General features: G+C 40.5%; 1 protein-coding gene across 2 annotated transcripts in view; it reads left to right on the plus strand.

Moving 5' to 3' along the window:
* The window catches only part of LOC133550897 (TBC1 domain family member 8B-like), a 71,715-nt gene that overhangs the window by 13,291 nt on the left and 41,018 nt on the right, over nt 1–17,406 (plus strand). For both annotated transcript variants that reach the window (XM_061897026.1, XM_061897025.1), the window contains exons 4-8: nt 1,523–1,748; nt 3,970–4,210; nt 15,529–15,736; nt 15,834–16,001; nt 16,074–16,235. In XM_061897026.1, the coding sequence (XP_061753010.1) occupies nt 1,523–1,748; nt 3,970–4,210; nt 15,529–15,736; nt 15,834–16,001; nt 16,074–16,235 (1,005 nt within the window). The remainder of the gene's footprint in view (nt 1–1,522; nt 1,749–3,969; nt 4,211–15,528; nt 15,737–15,833; nt 16,002–16,073; nt 16,236–17,406) is intronic.

The following is a 17,406-nucleotide window of genomic DNA, read 5'->3' on the forward strand; positions in this document are numbered from 1 at the left end:
GCCTAAATAGCATGTTAGCATCGATTAGCTAGCAGTCATGCCGTGACCAAATATGTCTGATTAGCACTTAAGTCAATAACATCAACAAAACTCACCTTTGTAATTTTGTTGACTTTATCGTTGAAAATGCATCTGCTTTGAGTGTCGCAGGATATCCACACATTATTGCCATTTCTGCCATGTTAGCATCGATTAGCATGCCGTGCTAATCGATGCACATTCCACGTAAGACTACTTGAATCCGTCCCTGATCGTGTTGTTACACCCTCCGACAACACACCGACGAGGCATGATGTCTCCAAGGTACGTAAAACAGTCGAAAAAACGGAAAATAACAGAGCTGATTTGACGTGTGTGTAATGTGTTTGAGAAAATGGTGGATTGCTTCCCATTGTAACGTCACGGGTGAAAGGTCATCGCTGCGACAGCGAACAATTGAAAGGCGTTTAAATCGCCAAATTCACCCTTTTAGAGTTCGGAAATCGGTTAAAAAAACATATGGTCTTTTTTCTGCAACATCAAGGTATATATTGACGCTTACATACAGTAGGTCTGGTGATAATGTTCCCCTTTAATATGAACGGCGCTTGATAGGTCATACTTGCCAACATCCCCAATTTTCCCGGGAGACCCCTGAATTTCAGGGTACCAATTCTCTCGAAGCCGCTATCAATTTTTACCAGATCAACAATATTCAGGGAGTGCCAGAATGGCACTGCCTTTAGTGCCCCCTAGATCCTGAATTGACAGCGTGAAAGCCCAGTTGTATGTTGCATTTGGCCATGTGAGACGTACGTGTGTAATTGCAAGATATATTTGATCAACAGCTACACAGGTCACAGTGAGGGTGGCCGTAAAAAAACTTTTAACACTGTTACAAATATGTGCCAGACTGTGAACCCACACCAAACAAGAATGACAATCACATTTCGGGAGAACATCCGCATCGTAACACAACATAAACGCAACAGAAAAATTACCCATAATCCCATGCAGACCTAACTCTTCCGGGCTACAATATACACCCCCCCTCTACCACCAAACCCCCACACCCCTACCCTCCCTACTTGCGTCGGTTGAGGTGTTGTATATTGTAGCCCTGCAAGGTGTGCTGGGTATTTGTTCTCTTGTGTTTAAGTTGTGTTAGGGTGCGCAAATTTTCCCAAAAAGGGTTTGTCATTTTTGTTTGGTGTGGGTTCACAGTGTGGCGCATATTTGTAACAGTGTTAAAGTTGTTTATACGGCAGTATGACCTGTATGGCTGTTGAACAAGTACGTCTTGCAGCCGCTGACGTTGTGCTGCACAAGTCTCACACAACATGTTACAGAGTCGGCACATTGGTTGTGTGATATAAAAGCGTGCGCGATGACATGTAGTGGAGCAGTAGTCTTCTTTTGAGGGTGCGCGGACCCCTGGAGGAACTTGAAGGTATGCCAAGGGACAAGTGAGAATTAAAAGAAACAGTGATAATACATAAGGTAACATTGCTGTACTGACCCGAGTATGTTCCTAAATTTTCAGGGTCTGATTGCTGAAGAAGGGAAAACATCCCATGTGCTGGAGGATAATCCAGAGAAGTTCAGAGAGGCGTACTTGAGATTTGAGAATTGGTTTGCCTTGCCAGCGGAGGAAAAGCTGGTCACATATTACTCGTGCAGTTACTGGAAGGGCAAAGTGCCCTGTCAGGGTTGGCTGTACCTCAGCACCAACTTCCTGTGCTTCTATTCTTACCTGCTGGGAGCTGAGGGTGAGTGAAGGTTGATGTTTACTTCTGTAGTCACTGTTTGCCCTAATTTACAAACCCTGTTTCCATATGAGTTGGGAAATTGTGTTAGATGTAAACATAAACGGAATATCAATCAATCAATCAATGTTTACTTATATAACCCTAAATCACTAGTGTCTCAAAGGGCTGCACAAACCACAACACAAACCACTACGACATCCTCGGTAGGCCCACATAAGGGCAAGGAAAACTCAACCCAGTGGGACGTCGGTGATAATGATGACCCAGTGGAACGTCGGTGATAATGATGACTATGAGAACCTTGGAGAGAAGGAAAGCTATGGATGCCGAGCGGGTCTATCATGATACTGTGAAAGTTCAATCCATAATGGATCCACACAGTCGCGAGAGTCCAGTCCAAAGCGGATCCGACACAGCAGCGAGAGTCCCGTTTACAGCGGAGCCAGCAGGAAAACATCCCAAGCGGAGGCGGATCAGCAGCGCAGAGATGTCCCCAGCCGATACACAGGCAAGCAGTACATGGCCACCGGATCAGACCGGACCCCCTCTACAAGGGAGAGTGGGACATAGGAGAAAAAGAAAAGAAACGGCAGATCAACTGGTCTAAAAAGGAATAAAATGATTTGCAAATAATTTTCAACCCAAATTCAGTTGAATATGCTACAAAGACAACATATTTGATGTTCAAACGTATAAAACATTTTTTTTTGCAAATAATCATTAAATTTAGAATTTGATGCCAGCAACACGTGACAAAGAAGTTGGGAAAGGTGGCAATAAATACTGATAAAGTTAAGGAATGCTCATCAAACACTTATTTGGAACATCCCACAGGTGTGCAAACTAATTGGGAACAGGTGGGTGCCGTGATTGGGTATAGAAACAGCTTCCCACAAAATACTCAGTCTTTCACAAGAAAGGATGGGGCGAGGTACACCCCTTTGTCCACAAATGCGTGAGCAAATAGTCAAACAGTTTAGAAATTTAGGGATTTCAACATCTACGGTCCATAAAATCATCAAAAGATTCAGAGAATCTGGAGAAATCACTCCACGTAAGCGGCATGGCTGGAAACCAACATTGAATGACCGTGACCTCCGATCCCCTCAGACGGCACTGTATCAAAAACCGACATCAATCTCGAAGGATTTCACCACATGGGCTCAGGAACACTTCAGAAAACCACTGTCAGTAACTACAGTTTGTCGCTACATCCGTAAGTGTCAGTTAAAACTCTACTATGCAAAGCAAAAGCCATTTATTAACAACATCCAGAAACGCCACCGGCTTCTCTGGGCCCGAGATCATCTATGATGGACTGATGCAAAGTAGAAAAGTGTTCTGTGGTCTGACGAGTCCACATTTCAAATTGTTTTTGGAAATATTCGACGTGTCATCCGGACCAAAGGGGAAGCGAACCATCCAGACAGTCATCGACGCAAAGTTCAAAAGCCAACATCTGTGATGGTATGGGGGTGCATTGGTGCCCAGGGCATGGGTAACTTACACATCTGTGAAGGCACCATTAATGCTGAAAGGTACATAAAGGTTTTGGAACAACATATGCTTACATCTAAGCGCCATCTTTTTCATGAACACCCCTGCTTCTTTCAGCAAGACAAAGCCAAGCCACATTCAGCACGTGTTACAACAGCGTGACTTTGTAAAAAAAAGAGTGCAGGTAATTTCCTGGCCCGCCTGCAGTCCAGACCTGTCTCCCATCAAAAATGTGTGGCGCATTATGAAGCGTAAAATACGACAGCGGAGACCCTGGACTGTTGAACGACTGAAGCTCTACATAAAACAAGAATGGGAAAGAATTCCACTTTCAAAGCTTCAACAGTTAGTTTCCTCACTTGCCAAATGTTATTGATTGTTGTTAAAAGAAAAGGTGATGTAACACAGTGGTGAACATGCTCTTTCCCAACTACTTTGGCACGTGTTGTAGCCATGACATTCTAAGTTAATTAATATTTGCAAAAAAAAAATTAAGTTTATGAGTTTGAACATCAAATATCTTGTCTTTGTAGTGCATTCAATTGAATATGGGTTGAAAAGGATTTGCAAACCAATGTATTCTGTTTATATTTACATGTAACACAATTTCCCAACTCATATGGAAACGGGGTTTGTAGCTGCCAGTGTTGTTTCTGTAACAATGACATATAAAGCAACCATTCCGGCAATAATTTGCTTTGGTTCTATGTTACTCAATATTTAGTGAAACTGGTCATCTCCTGGGATGAGATCTGGAGGCTGGAGAAAACATCAAATGTCATCCTGACAGAGAGCATCCACGTCGTGGCTCATGGGGAGGATCACTACTTCTCCATGTTGCTGCACCTTAACGAAACCTTTGTCATCATGGAGCAGCTAGCTGACTACTCCATCAAGCGCCTTTTTGATAAAGAGGCTTTTGAGAGAGAGATACCACTCTCGGACCCCCTGCAAATTACCAAAAGGTGCCATCTTTTTTTTCTCTCATTATCTTTCTGTTCCTCTCATTATCTTTCTTTTCTCTCATTATCTTTCTGGCAGCTATTACTATTGTTCATACTTTTTACAGTGGCACCTCAATTTCCCTGACGAAAGATTTTGCCAAATTTCTGCCCTGGTTTTCATATACCATCTCGGTTATCGCACAGCCAACAATTGTGCGTAAAGAACTAGCTTGTCTACTTTTGTATCAATTATCCTGCTGAATTAGGTGCCCAAACAAAAAATCCTATGTGTTAGTTACTCAGTTTCTGCGCTTTTCCTTACTGAGTAGAACTTTAAAATAACCCACCATGAGGTCAAAGATGTCATGATCTGTTAGGGCTGGCCGTCCAGAATGTAGAGACTGAGGCGATGTGCAGGAAAAAGTCGCTTTAGTCTAGCTCAAGCCTCACATGGAGCGAATCTACACACAAAACTCAAAAAACAAAAATAAAGACCAGAAAACAGGAAACACTAAGAAAAAATTCATTATAGCGTCATTGCGTCTTTTAGGGAGAATAGTTAAAATAAAAAAGGATTTTTCTGATGTTTAGTACGGGAGTAAAAATAAAAAATATTTTTGAATGACTCGTGACTTTTACGATTCTTAATCGCACAAAAAAAAAAAAAAAAACAGTGATTGAATTATTTTTTTACGTGTCCTGTACAGACACTCAGGCTAATGTTGTCCATATCTGCTGTAGACATTTACTTTAGAAAAGAGAAGTGCGGGATACTTCTCTCGTTAACTTATTTGTATGTGACCCTTTTAAATGTTTGGGTAGAATTTTACGAAACAAAACCCGTTTTCTTTTATGGGCGCTGCTATCTATTTTATGGAGGAATGTAGTTAATCATAGAACTGGCCCTCTTGTTATTAAAAAAGTAGTGATTTTAAATCGAGAACTGTTTTGATTCGAAAATCGATTCTGAAATTAACTGCATCGTGTGGTGCCCAAAGATTCACAGCCCTAATGTGTAGACTTTGTTGATATTCTTGCACATAATATTGAAATTGTACTTTTGCTATGAGAGCATCACTATATATAACTTGTATTTAAAAAAGCTAGAAAGTAATAAAAACTGTAAAGCCTAAAACCAGGTGATAAATATCGATATTTAGTAATAGATATTTCTATAACAAACCAAACAGTCCATCTGTGATCGATTGAATGCCCTCAGAATACAATAACCTGGATGAATTGGAACATCCATAGACTGGTAATAGATAACAAATAAAGAACCATAAAGTATGACAAAATGAGTACATACATACATTTGAAAAGGAATCAATTAGATGAGTGGTGTTAACCATGCCGCCATGTGTTTATATAAAACCTTCCTCACGCAAATCAAAAAAAGAAATGGATTTAGCTATGAAAAAAAAACTTTTACCTTGGTTTTGCTTGTTTGCCTCTCTTAAATATGAAGGATGCTTTCTTGTATCGTGCTGTATCATTGATGCAGTCCTATTGGGAAATGTCTGTTTTGTTTGACCGTGCAAGCATTTCGGTTTTTAAATGTTTGATTCTTTGAGCCATATCTTCCGCATACCACTGTTCTCTACACACATACTGTAACTCCCTCCACATAGCACTGACACAATGGCTTTCTTGAACTGATTTATTGAAGGCTTTCTTTCCCTTCAATTCACCGTGAAAACTGTTAATAAAATAAAGCACGTTACAAACGTAAAAATAACATGCACAGCATGTGGCTCAAACATTTACCGAAGTAAAATACAAACAGAAATGACAAATACCTGGTTGGCCTGCATGCTTCTTTTAGGAGGAAATTGTGATCTTCTGGCTCTTGTGGCCCAAACGCTGAAAGTCCTTGTGACACTTTTTAGTCCTTGTAACCATCAGTCGCTCTCTTTATCCCTTCTTATTGCATCAAACAGATTTTCCTCATACCCGGAAGTAGCTTCCTTATATCCGTTCACAGACCAATCGAGACACTTCAAAACAAACACATGCCCACAAACCCAACAAAAAGGCATGAAATTACATTTTTAACCATAGTAACTTAAATAAAGCCTTCTTATGAACTTTTATACATTTTGATTTAAATTCCCTTTTGTGAACTTAACTTATTCTGTTTTTAGAGAAATAAAACAAATTATAATTATTAGTTGCAACAGTTACACTCCCACCAAATCACACAAACCTTAATGTGGGATTTCTTTTAAACATTTTTAACTTCAAAATAAACTTATTCTGTTCTTGTACATTTACAATGAAAGTGCACTCAAGCAAACACATGAAATTTAAACTCACTCTGCTTCAAGCAGAATAACCACCTTCTGTACAGGTCTGTCAAGAAACCCGGTTTTAGTTGTGAGCTTTCCCTTTTTATCAAATGTGGTTTCACTAACCATCAGTTTTAGTTTCCTCACCCTACCATCTGACCCTGGGTAGACATTGGTTATTCTGGCCAGCTTCCATTCGTTGCGTGGTGCCAGGTCGTCTTTCAGAAGGGACGATGTCATTGACCTTCAAGTTCCTTCTGTTCTTGTGCCACTTTTGCCTTGATTGTAGATTCAAAAGATATTCCCTTTTCCAACGGGTCCAAAACTCATTGGCCAAATACTGGACTCGACGCCACCTCTTCTTAAGGTACAGATCTTCTCTGACGAATTCTCCAGGTGGGGGCAGTATAATTGTTGACTTCATTGTGAGTATATGGTTTGGGGTTAAAGGTTCTGGTCCGGATGGGTCATTTAAGTGTTCAGCAGTAAGTGGTCTACTGTTAATGATGGCCATGACCTCATACAGAACTGTTCGTAGTAAGGTACTGTCGAGCCGTCGCGCCGACTGGTCGAGAACAGCCATAAGAACACTTCTTATTGTTCTAATTTGCCTCTCCCATATGCCGCCCATGTGACTAGCCGCTGGAGGGTTCATAAGGAACTCGCATCCGAGAGCCTTCACTCTTTCTTGATCCATTCCTGTCATAAGTTCAGCAAACTCTCTCTTTGCACCAACAAAATTGGTGCCTTGGTCGCATCTTAGCTGACGAACATTTCCTCTTATGGCAATGAATGTTCTTAAAGCGTTGATAAATGCATCAGTTGTCATATCATCAACGACTTCAATGTGTATGGCTCTTGAGCATAGACACGTAAGTAAGAGACCATATCTTTTCATGTCCTTCCTTCCATCTTTAACATAGATCGGAACGAAGCAGTCTATGCCGGTGTAAGTGAAAGGTGGAGTAGTCTCTGTTCTATCTTCAGGTAAGTCACCCATTCTCTGTTCTTCAGTACTCCTTCTGTACTTTCGACACTTGACACATTTGAAAATGTGTGACGAGACGGCACTGCTGCATCCTAGGACCCACCATCCATTGGCTCGCATTTCGTTCATCGTCATTCCACGTCCTTGATGATGCACCTTCTCGTGGAAGTGCTTAATAAGCAAGGCTGTGATATGGCTGCTCTTTGGGAGTATTGCCGGATGCTTTACGTGTGGATGCAATGCGGCTTGACTCAAGCGGCCTCCCACTCTTAAGATGCCTTCTTTATCCAAGAATGGATTTAACTTGCACAGCTTACTGTCTTTAGTCTTGAAAACTGCTTTCTTAAGTTCCAAGCTCTTTATCTCATCTGAGAATACTTCTGCTTGAACTAGCTTGATGATAGCAAGTTCTGCTTCTTTTCTTTCTTCCAGACTTGTACTTTCATTAGTTCTTTGTTTCACACCTTTGTGTTCTTTTCCACATCGTTTCAATCTGGCAATTGCTCTTACCACTCTTGACCAATCAGAGAATTTCTCCAGGCGATTCAGCAATGATCTATCTTCTTCTGCATTGGTGTTACACACAACAGCTTTGCGTAGTTCAGGATCATCTTCCTTGATTTCTCCCACCATGCACTCTCTTATGGGTAGTTTTGTTTGCCAGAGAAACTTTGGTCCCGTGAACCAGTTTGAAGTCTTAAGTTGCTCTGCGGTCAAACCTTGGGAAGCGTGATCCGCCGGATTGTCCTCAGAGGCAACATAAGCCCACTGTTCAGGCTTTGTACTTGACTTGATCCTCTCAATACGATTAGCTACGAACACTTGAAACCTTCTGGCGTCATTATTTATGTAGCCTAGAACGACCTTGGAATCTGTCCAAAAGAACTCTTGAAGATCTTGAACTTCAAGCTCATTTCGGAGCATGTCACTGGTTCGAACCGCTACGACTGCTGCAGAAAGTTCCAGTCTCGGTATAGTAGTGACTTTGGTCGGTGAAACTCTTGACTTTCCCATTACTAAACAGCAATGGACTTCATCCAACTCGTTGACTGCTCGCAGGTAAGTACATACACCGTATCCAGAGACGCTTGCATCCGAAAAATGGTGAAGTTCATATCCTTTGACGTCGCCAAAACTCGAAGGTAAGTAGGATCTTTCAATTCGCATTTCAGCCAAACTGGGTAAGTCTCTAATCCAGGACTCCCACTGGGGTCTTAGAGTTTCTGGTAGTCCCTCGTCCCAATTAACCTTCTCTTTACACATTTGTTGGAGTATCTGTTTCCCCAGAAGGACGAAGGGTGCCAGGAACCCCAAGGGGTCATACATGGATGCTACGGTAGAGAGGACACCTCTTCTTTTTAGTGAATTGGGTTTCAAGCTCACTCTGAACTTGAAGGTATCAGATGTTACACACCATTCAACTCCTAGAGCTCTCTCAATGTGAGGTAAACTCAAGGCCATGTCTTGATTCTTGATTGGAGCACGTTCTCCCTCAGGGATACTTGATATCACGTTCTCACTGTTGGAGACAAACTTGTGAAGTCTTAAGTTACCAGTGCGGCAAAGCTCTCTTGCTTCTTTGACGAGCTGTTTTGCTTCTTCTTCAGTCGGAACGCTGGTCAGACCATCGTCTACATAGAAGTTTCTTTGAATGAAACGTATGGCGCTTTCGCTGAACTGACCTTGCCCTTGTGATGCCAGATGTTTCAAGCCAAAATTGGCACAGCCAGGAGACGAGGCTGCTCCAAACAAGTGAACCTTCATTCTGTTAGTTGACGGTGTGGTTTCCAAGTTGCCATTTTCCCACCACAGAAATCTTAAGTAGTCTTGATCTTCCTTTCTCACATGAAACTGGTGGAACATTTTTTCAATGTCACACATGACTGCAATAGAACTCTTACGGAAACGGCATAGGACTCCCACCATCATATTAGTTAAATCAGGGCCGGTGAGCAGATGGTCGTTGAGAGAGGTGTCTTGAAACTTGGCGGAACAGTCAAATACTACTCTTATTTTATCTGGCTTGTGCGGATGATAGACTCCATGATGAGGAATGTACCAAGCAAACTGACTGTCCATTTCTTCATCGGGGACCTTCTCTGCATCACCTCGTGCAATTATATCATCCATAAAGTTACATAGTGTTTGTAGTACTTTTGGTCTCCCTTTAGTCTTCTTTCAAGACAGTTTAGTCGGTGTACTGCACACATCTTGTTGTTGGGCAAGTTTGGTTGTTCCTCTTTGAACGGTAATGGCATTTCGTAGTGACCATTTGCATTTTGTGTGATGTTCTCTTTCATTTTAGACAGGAACTTGGGGTCTTCCTGAGACACTGGAACATCTTCTACAGCTCTTTCAGAGAAGTCTGATTCAAGGACCTTGATAATGTCCGAGGGAGTAATCTCCTTCACTTTGGATCGACACACATAGTGTACTTCAGTTTTGAGGTTGAGATAAGGCTCCAAACCTGGTGTCACTTGTCTCACTACAATGCGATGGCTTACTCCGATGGCATCGCCGTAGTCTACATAGGGATTCTGGTGACCAATAATACTCCATCCAAGGTCCGTACGCTGGGCGTAGGGCTGGTTTTCTTTGCCAGACACGACTTCCCTGGGAAGTAAGGCTTGTGAGCAATTGTACCCGATGAGCAAACCTACTCCGCAGTCTTGCAGAGGTGGTATCTCATCTTGGAGATGCTCTAGATGGGACCATGCTTTTGCGGTTTCGCCTGTAGGTATATGAGTTCTGTTCGCTGGAATGAACTCACGTGTGTAGACTGGTGGTAAGGCAATCTTCTCACCGGAATAAAAGCCTCTTACTTGCAGGTTGGTTACTTTTTGGGAGCTTACTACAGTAATTCTTGCAGTCATACTAGAAAGCTTAAGCTTGACTTGCTCTTTGTCCACTTCCAACGCATCTGCTACTTCACTCAGAACAAAAGTTGTATCGCTTTGAGAATCCAACAGAGCATACACAAGGACCTCTTGGGTTGGTTGAGTTGTGGATGAAAGCCAGACTGGGATTATTGAAGCCGTTTGTATGTTATCTTTTTGAAGTATTACTCTACATGAAGTAGCTTCTTTGGTTCTTTCTTTGTTTTGGGGTGCTTGAGGTAATATTTCATTAGGATTTTCTTGACTTGTACTTGGCTTGGCTTGCGGTGGCTTTTGTTCATCTTTGGTTCGCTCCTCATGCAGACAAGTTGGATGCTTCTTTTCGCATGTGTCGCAAACACTCCTATTGCTGCAGTTCTTTGAGCGGTGTCCAGACTGAAGACAACCAAAGCATAAACATTCAGCTTGGATGAACTTGACTCTGTCCGCCACAGCTTTCTCCATGAACTTCCTGCATGTATGTAATGTATGATTGTTCCTTTCACAGAAAATGCATGTCATGAAATTATTTTCCTTGGAGGTTGTAGTCTTTTCATTGAAACTTGTCAGTGTCTTTTCATTAGAACTTGTGTTCAACGTCTTTGCTCCAAAGCTTTGTAGTCTTTGGGACCTTGGCTTGTCGGTATCACTTGATTTCAGTGACTGCACTGAAGTTATAGGATTGCAGGCAACTTTAGCTTCCCATGTTAGAAATCTGACAAAATGACTGAAAGAGGGGAATTGTTTTTTCTCTTGTTCCATTTCCATAACCTTTCGATTCCAAGCTGTGATCAGCCAATCTGGTAACTTAGAAAGAATCTTTCTGTTTTCATTACAGTCATTCAGGATCTCCAATGCCTTGATGTTAACCATGGCAGCCTCACAACTGCGGAGAAAATCTGTGAACTCTCGGAGCTCAAGACTATCCTTAGAACCAATCTTAGGCCACGCTTGAAGCTTGTCTCTGTATGCTTTTGCAATTGTAAATGGGTTTCCGTATCGCTCCTCCAGAATCTCCCATGCAGCAGTATAGGCAGATTCAGTTCCGAGCAGGAAGTAACCATCAAGGGCTTTCTTGGCTTGACCACCTATGTATCTTCGTAGGTAGTATATCTTCTCATTCTCTTGTATGTTCTTCTGGTCTATCAAAATTAGAAAAGATAGTTTCCAGTCACTATATTTCAATGGATCCCCACTGAATGTTGGAGGTTCAGGAATTGGGATTCTGTTGACACTTAAAGCACCTGCTAGCATCTTAACGAGCTCTGCCGTACTGTCATTGGAGGTTTTCTTAACTTTTGATACGGAAGACCTATGTGTAGACAGATGACTTGAGGGTGCAGATACTTGGTCATCTTCTTTAAAATCATCTCCTAACTTGTCACTCCGCTCTTCTTTGACACTCCTTTGATCATATATCAGCATTCTCGCATTTGCTGCATTAAGACTTTTCACTGTCTCCAATTTCTTTATCTTTCTCCGTTTTTCCTCTAGAGTTCTTTGTAGAGCTATATGTTCTTCTTCTAATTGAGCTTTTATTTCAGCTTCATCTTCTTCTCTCTGGATTCTTCGCCTCACTTCATCTTCTTCTTGCTGTAAGCGACGCTTTCGGGCTGCTGCTTCTTGTTCAGCTATCTTCTTTCTAGCTTTTTCTTCAAGAATATTTAATTCCAATTGTTCTCTTTCTTGCTCTTGTAGCACTTTTAGAACAGCTTGGCTTGCAGCAGCTTCAGCGGCAGCTTCTTGGCGACCCACGGAAGATTTGGTGCTTTCTTGCACTGTGTAGCCTTTCAAAATAGACATGACAGAGCTTTTACAAGTTGAGTTAAAAATAGAACCAGCTTCTGGCCATTCTGGCTCCTCTTCTGGAATATTTCTATCCAGACGGCTTGTAGCTACAGAGAGAATGAAAGTGGATGTCTGTGTACATGTGTCAACTTTTCGTCGCGTTTCCTGTTCTGGAGTTGAAACTTGGCGTAGCTCTTCATAAGCACTCATGACATCTGTAGAAAGACGTTTGATTTCACCAATAATGGAATTAACCAATGACTCATCCAAAAGTTCTTTTGATGATAATGGCATCTTAGCAGCTTTAGCTTGAGCTCTCCATCTTCCATAACTGGCGTTGAACTTGAACTGAAGTGTGTTGATTTTCATCATTAGCATTCCTTTACCCTTTTCTGTTAGAGTTCTTAGTCTTGTACCTCTCCTCAGCTCTTGATTTTCCTCTTGCTGCTTTTCCTCCTCAGCACCATTCTCATAAGCCTGTAAAGGTGTCAGGAGGACATCTTCCCTGTCCCTGTCCCTTACCTGTTCTGTAGGCTCACCTGACTTTGACATTTTTTTAAATCAGTTAAATTAAACACACTTTTAATTATTTTTAAATTGTCCAATATGTATCAACAGAAAATATTAGCAATAGAATACATTTTAAATCACCCTTAGATGAACTTGTCCAATGCAAATATCAATATTGTAGATACCTTAAATGTAAATACCTTAGAGCTTAAACAAATACAAATCTTAAATTAAATCTTTGAATATCACTTTGCAAATCACTCAAAAGATATGCAGTTTATATCACTTCAAAACTCAAATATATGCATTCAAAGGCAATTGGAAAATATTGAAGAAAATAGAAAAGCTTCAATATTAAATTAAATGGCCAATAGCCTACTTTCACTTATTTAGCAAAACGCCCAATGTCTTGTATGACAATGTTCTTTTAACTTAAATTAAATGAGCAGATAAGTCCAGACATTTACCACACACTCCACAGTATCTCCATACCTTTCAGTCTCTTCTTAATCACTCTTTTAGTGTCCAGTGTTCCTTATTGGCTTCTTAACAGCCTACTGAAAACGCTGTGATTACCTGTCTCTTCCTTTTGAGTGTGTGTGCGCGCGAGGGGCCCTCTTCTGCTCCGTGCTGATGACGTCACAGCTGCGCTGCGCTGCCCGGGTTCTTTAATGTTGCCGACAGTCTCAGCGTTGTCCACCGGTCGTTGATCAGTGCGAGTTTTCACTGTAACTCCCTCCACATAGCACTGACACAATGGCTTTCTTGAACTGATTTATTGAAGGCTTTCTTTCCCTTCAATTCACCGTGAAAACTGTTAATAAAATAAAGCACGTTACAAACGTAAAAATAACATGCACAGCATGTGGCTCAAACATTTACCGAAGTAAAATACAAACAGAAATGACAAATACCTCGTTGGCCTGCATGCTTCTTTTAGGAGGAAATTGTGATCTTCTGGCTCTTGTGGCCCAAACGCTGAAAGTCCTTGTGACACTTTTTAGTCCTTGTAACCACCAGTCGCTCTCTTTATCCCTTCTTATTGCATCAAACAGATTTTCCTCATACCCGGAAGTAGCTTCCTTATATCCGTTCACAGACCAATCGAGACACTTCAAAACAAACACATGCCCACAAACCCAACAAAAAGGCATGAAATTACATTTTTAACCATAGTAACTTAAATAAAGCCTTCTTATGAACTTTTATACATTTTGATTTAAATTCCCTTTTGTGAACTTAACTTATTCTGTTTTTAGAGAAATAAAACAAATTATAATTATTAGTCGCAACAGTTACAACAGTTACTGGCCACATCACCCTCTGCGTGATCTACATCACTTAAGGTGTACTTCTCTTTTGTGTACTGTATTGGCACAGTCTTGCTGACTTTATATTAATGAAATGAAGCATCGAAGCAAATCAAGGCTTTTTTCTAATCGATTTAATCAAGTAATCGTTACTGCCCGATTAGAAACTCATAGCAGAGTACAGGTGACATTCACTCATTGCAGTCTTTTGCCAGCCAATGTCTTCAAAAAATGTCAAAGTTGTTTACATTTTATTTTACATTGTTTTCTGTTGTTTCTCTATTAAATATGTTTTGTGTAGACATTTTAAGGTGTCACCCACTGACAAAACACTGTGTTTTAATTATGTGACACAACCTCAGCATCTCGCTTGTCTGCATTTATCCACAAATTCACCCATAGACGGGAAGTCAGCCATATCACATTTAATCTGGCCAGAAACGCTGCCCATTGTCCAATTGCAACACCAACACTTTTCTCTGATCCACTTACTCCCAGGATACCACTGCGAGTTTAAAATAGGTATACAATTAATTGCCTTCATGAAAGGAGACTATTACCCTATTTTCAGAACATCACTTCTGATACCTGATGTTGATTTGCAGCTGCAGAATTGTTTATAAGGCTGAACTGACTTTTTAACTACTGCATTTATTCATTTATGTTTTGTCCTGTCCAGCAACTACTACTGCATTTAAACACATGCAATGCTTTTTTGTTGTATCAGTTGCATACTGCTCACACTGAATAAAGTTCAACTCACTCAACCACACTGTGGCTGCATAAATTTAATATAAATTATATAGAAAGATATACCCGGTATAAAATAAATCAATCAATCAATAAATAAAGGAAAAAACGGTCCGATGTATTAAAATAATGCATTAGAGGAAGATTAATTTAAATGAAATTAAGGTAGATAAAAAGAGTAATTTACAATAATACAAGCAAGTTGTGAAGTTGTTGCAGTAACACAGTGGAAGAAGACAATAGTTCAGTCAGGTAAAATGAATGAATACATGACAAGTTGCAATATGACAATCCAGAAATCTAAGACATTTGACTCCTCTGGACTTGTATTTAGCAAATCTATGATGGAAATCAGGGAACTCCAAATTTGATCAAGGCAAGGAACATTTTTTTGTGGAGCACATTTTGTACACAAGGCAATTCAAAGTGCTTCACAGAAAATTAGTCAGGACTCAAGCAGCAGCATTTTGTATGTATTGCAGCTGTTTTACAGCTCTTTTAGAGAGCCCAATGAGAAGGCCATTACGGTAGTTCGACCTGCTGGAGACAAAGGCATGGATTAGTCTTTTTAAGTCTGATTTAGACAATATTCCTTGAACTTTTTTAGTGAACTTTTAAGAAAAAATCTTAACTTTTCGCCTATATGTTTTAAATAGGTCAATCAAACCAACCTTACAAGTATTCCAACCAAGTATTTGTCTTACACAAAAAAAAAATATATGTCATGTTTGAAGATGGTGCATTTTTAAAGGGTGTTTAGGTAGGTGGATATGTAGAATTGCTTACTGGTAGGTTCATGATGCTTATGACCGTTTTTGCTCTCCTGCAGAGGCCTCGAAGCGCACGCAAAGAGTGAGCAGTTCCGGACATTTTTCAGGCTTCCCAGAGAAGAAAATCTGTTAGAAGTGCACGAGAGTTTCCTGTGGGTGCCTTTCAGCCATTTAAATACACTTGGCAAGATCTGTCTGTCTGAGAGCTACTTATGTTTCGCCAGCCAGGATGGGAGCCAGTGTCACATCATTATTCCAATGCGTGAGGTAAAACCAAAAAGTACATCACATGATTTATTCCACACTGCCACACTGAATTTGATTAAATTACTTCCTGTCTTTGCAACGCTGTGCCATCTTCCAGGTCGTAAGTGTCGAAAAGCCCGATTCTAGCAGCCGGGCTTTAACGGTGTGTGTGCGTGGGAAAAGGGCGCTGCGTTTCACCGAGGTGCGGGACTACCAGCGTCTGGCGACCACGCTCCGAAGCAGGTGTGGGATCACTGCCAGCCCTCAGCACTCCGCTTCAGTTGAGGTAAGATGTCTTGACTCCTGCACATGGCGTATGTTCCTGGCTTTCTTTATAACAGCCATCATCTGCACCAAGATCATACAGGGCGAATGTCAGTCGCTCATCAACCACTTTGAGGACAACCCAGAGGACGTGACTCTCATGGTGGGCCAGAAAGACAGCAGCAAGGCAGTGAGCACTGAGGCTCTCATGACTGTTTTTCACCCTCAGGATGTTGAAAACCTCGACCCCAAAATGGTAAATCAAATGCACCAACCATTAGGTCATACCCAGCAAAGTCAGAAATGATTGGAAGCCATTGCTGAAAGTCAGAACATGACTTATGAGCAAAAGTATTGAGCCACCCCTATTATTTAATAATTTATCACATGACATATGAAAAAAAGTATTGAGCCACCCCTATTATTCAATAATTTATCATTCAGGAGGTGGAATTTGAGTCATAATTATTAATCTTAGTTTAACCATGACCTCAACCCCACTGGGTCGACTTGTCACTGAAAAAAGCAGTAACCTCCAGGAGTTCGCTTTTTTTGTGCAAGTCGTGGCCCAAAAAAAAAATAATTTGTGTCAGCTTTTTTTAAAAAGGTTGCTGCAAAATTTGCTATGTTTTGAGGCATTTTTTTTTTTGTAATATTATTGCATTAGCACATGACTTTTAAAAAAATTTAATCAATGTTTTACTCTGAAGGCGGTTATTATTACAAATATGTTTGGGTTACAGCATTTTAACAATACATTAAATAAATGAAAAAAAGGTTAATAATTTTGTGCACAGACATAAACAAGAAAGCCTATTTGTAAACATTTTTCACGTTTACAGTATTTTCTAAAGCACACGTGTTAAAGTCTAGGCAATAGCTGGACTGCCAGAACATGTCTTACTGCCCATGAAAGCCTGAAAATAACATACATCAAGAAATTACTTTATCTTTAGTTTATTCATTTTTTTCATTTTGACAGAAAATAATACATGTACTGCATGTAATAGCATGTATTTTAAACTTTAATATGATCTATTAATGCAACAAATATATTATCATATATTCGAACAATCTCAGTCCAGGTGAGTCTGGGCTTTCTACCACTCACACATTTGCCTGTACTTGGAGAAATGCAGAGTTTGATGAATTCAGACAGTAGAAGTTATGAATGATGTTAATTTTGAGAGTATGTGGATTAATGAATCCGAGTCATCAAACCGCTGTTGAACAGCTAAGAAGTATGCAATGCACTTGTTGCTATTTAACTGATATTGAAAACATGATTTAAAAAATTATATAATTTTGTTTAAAAAATTATTGATGCAAAAATGAAGTATGGTTCTGTAAGTCTGGTTTGGTGATGACATGTCCCGATTATTGTCCATCGTATATATTTCTGGAAGCAAAAATGCAACAGAAGCATA

Source organism: Nerophis ophidion, linkage group LG04, assembly GCF_033978795.1.
Source record: "Nerophis ophidion isolate RoL-2023_Sa linkage group LG04, RoL_Noph_v1.0, whole genome shotgun sequence".
In the NCBI taxonomy this organism is placed as follows: Eukaryota; Metazoa; Chordata; class Actinopteri; order Syngnathiformes; family Syngnathidae; genus Nerophis; species Nerophis ophidion.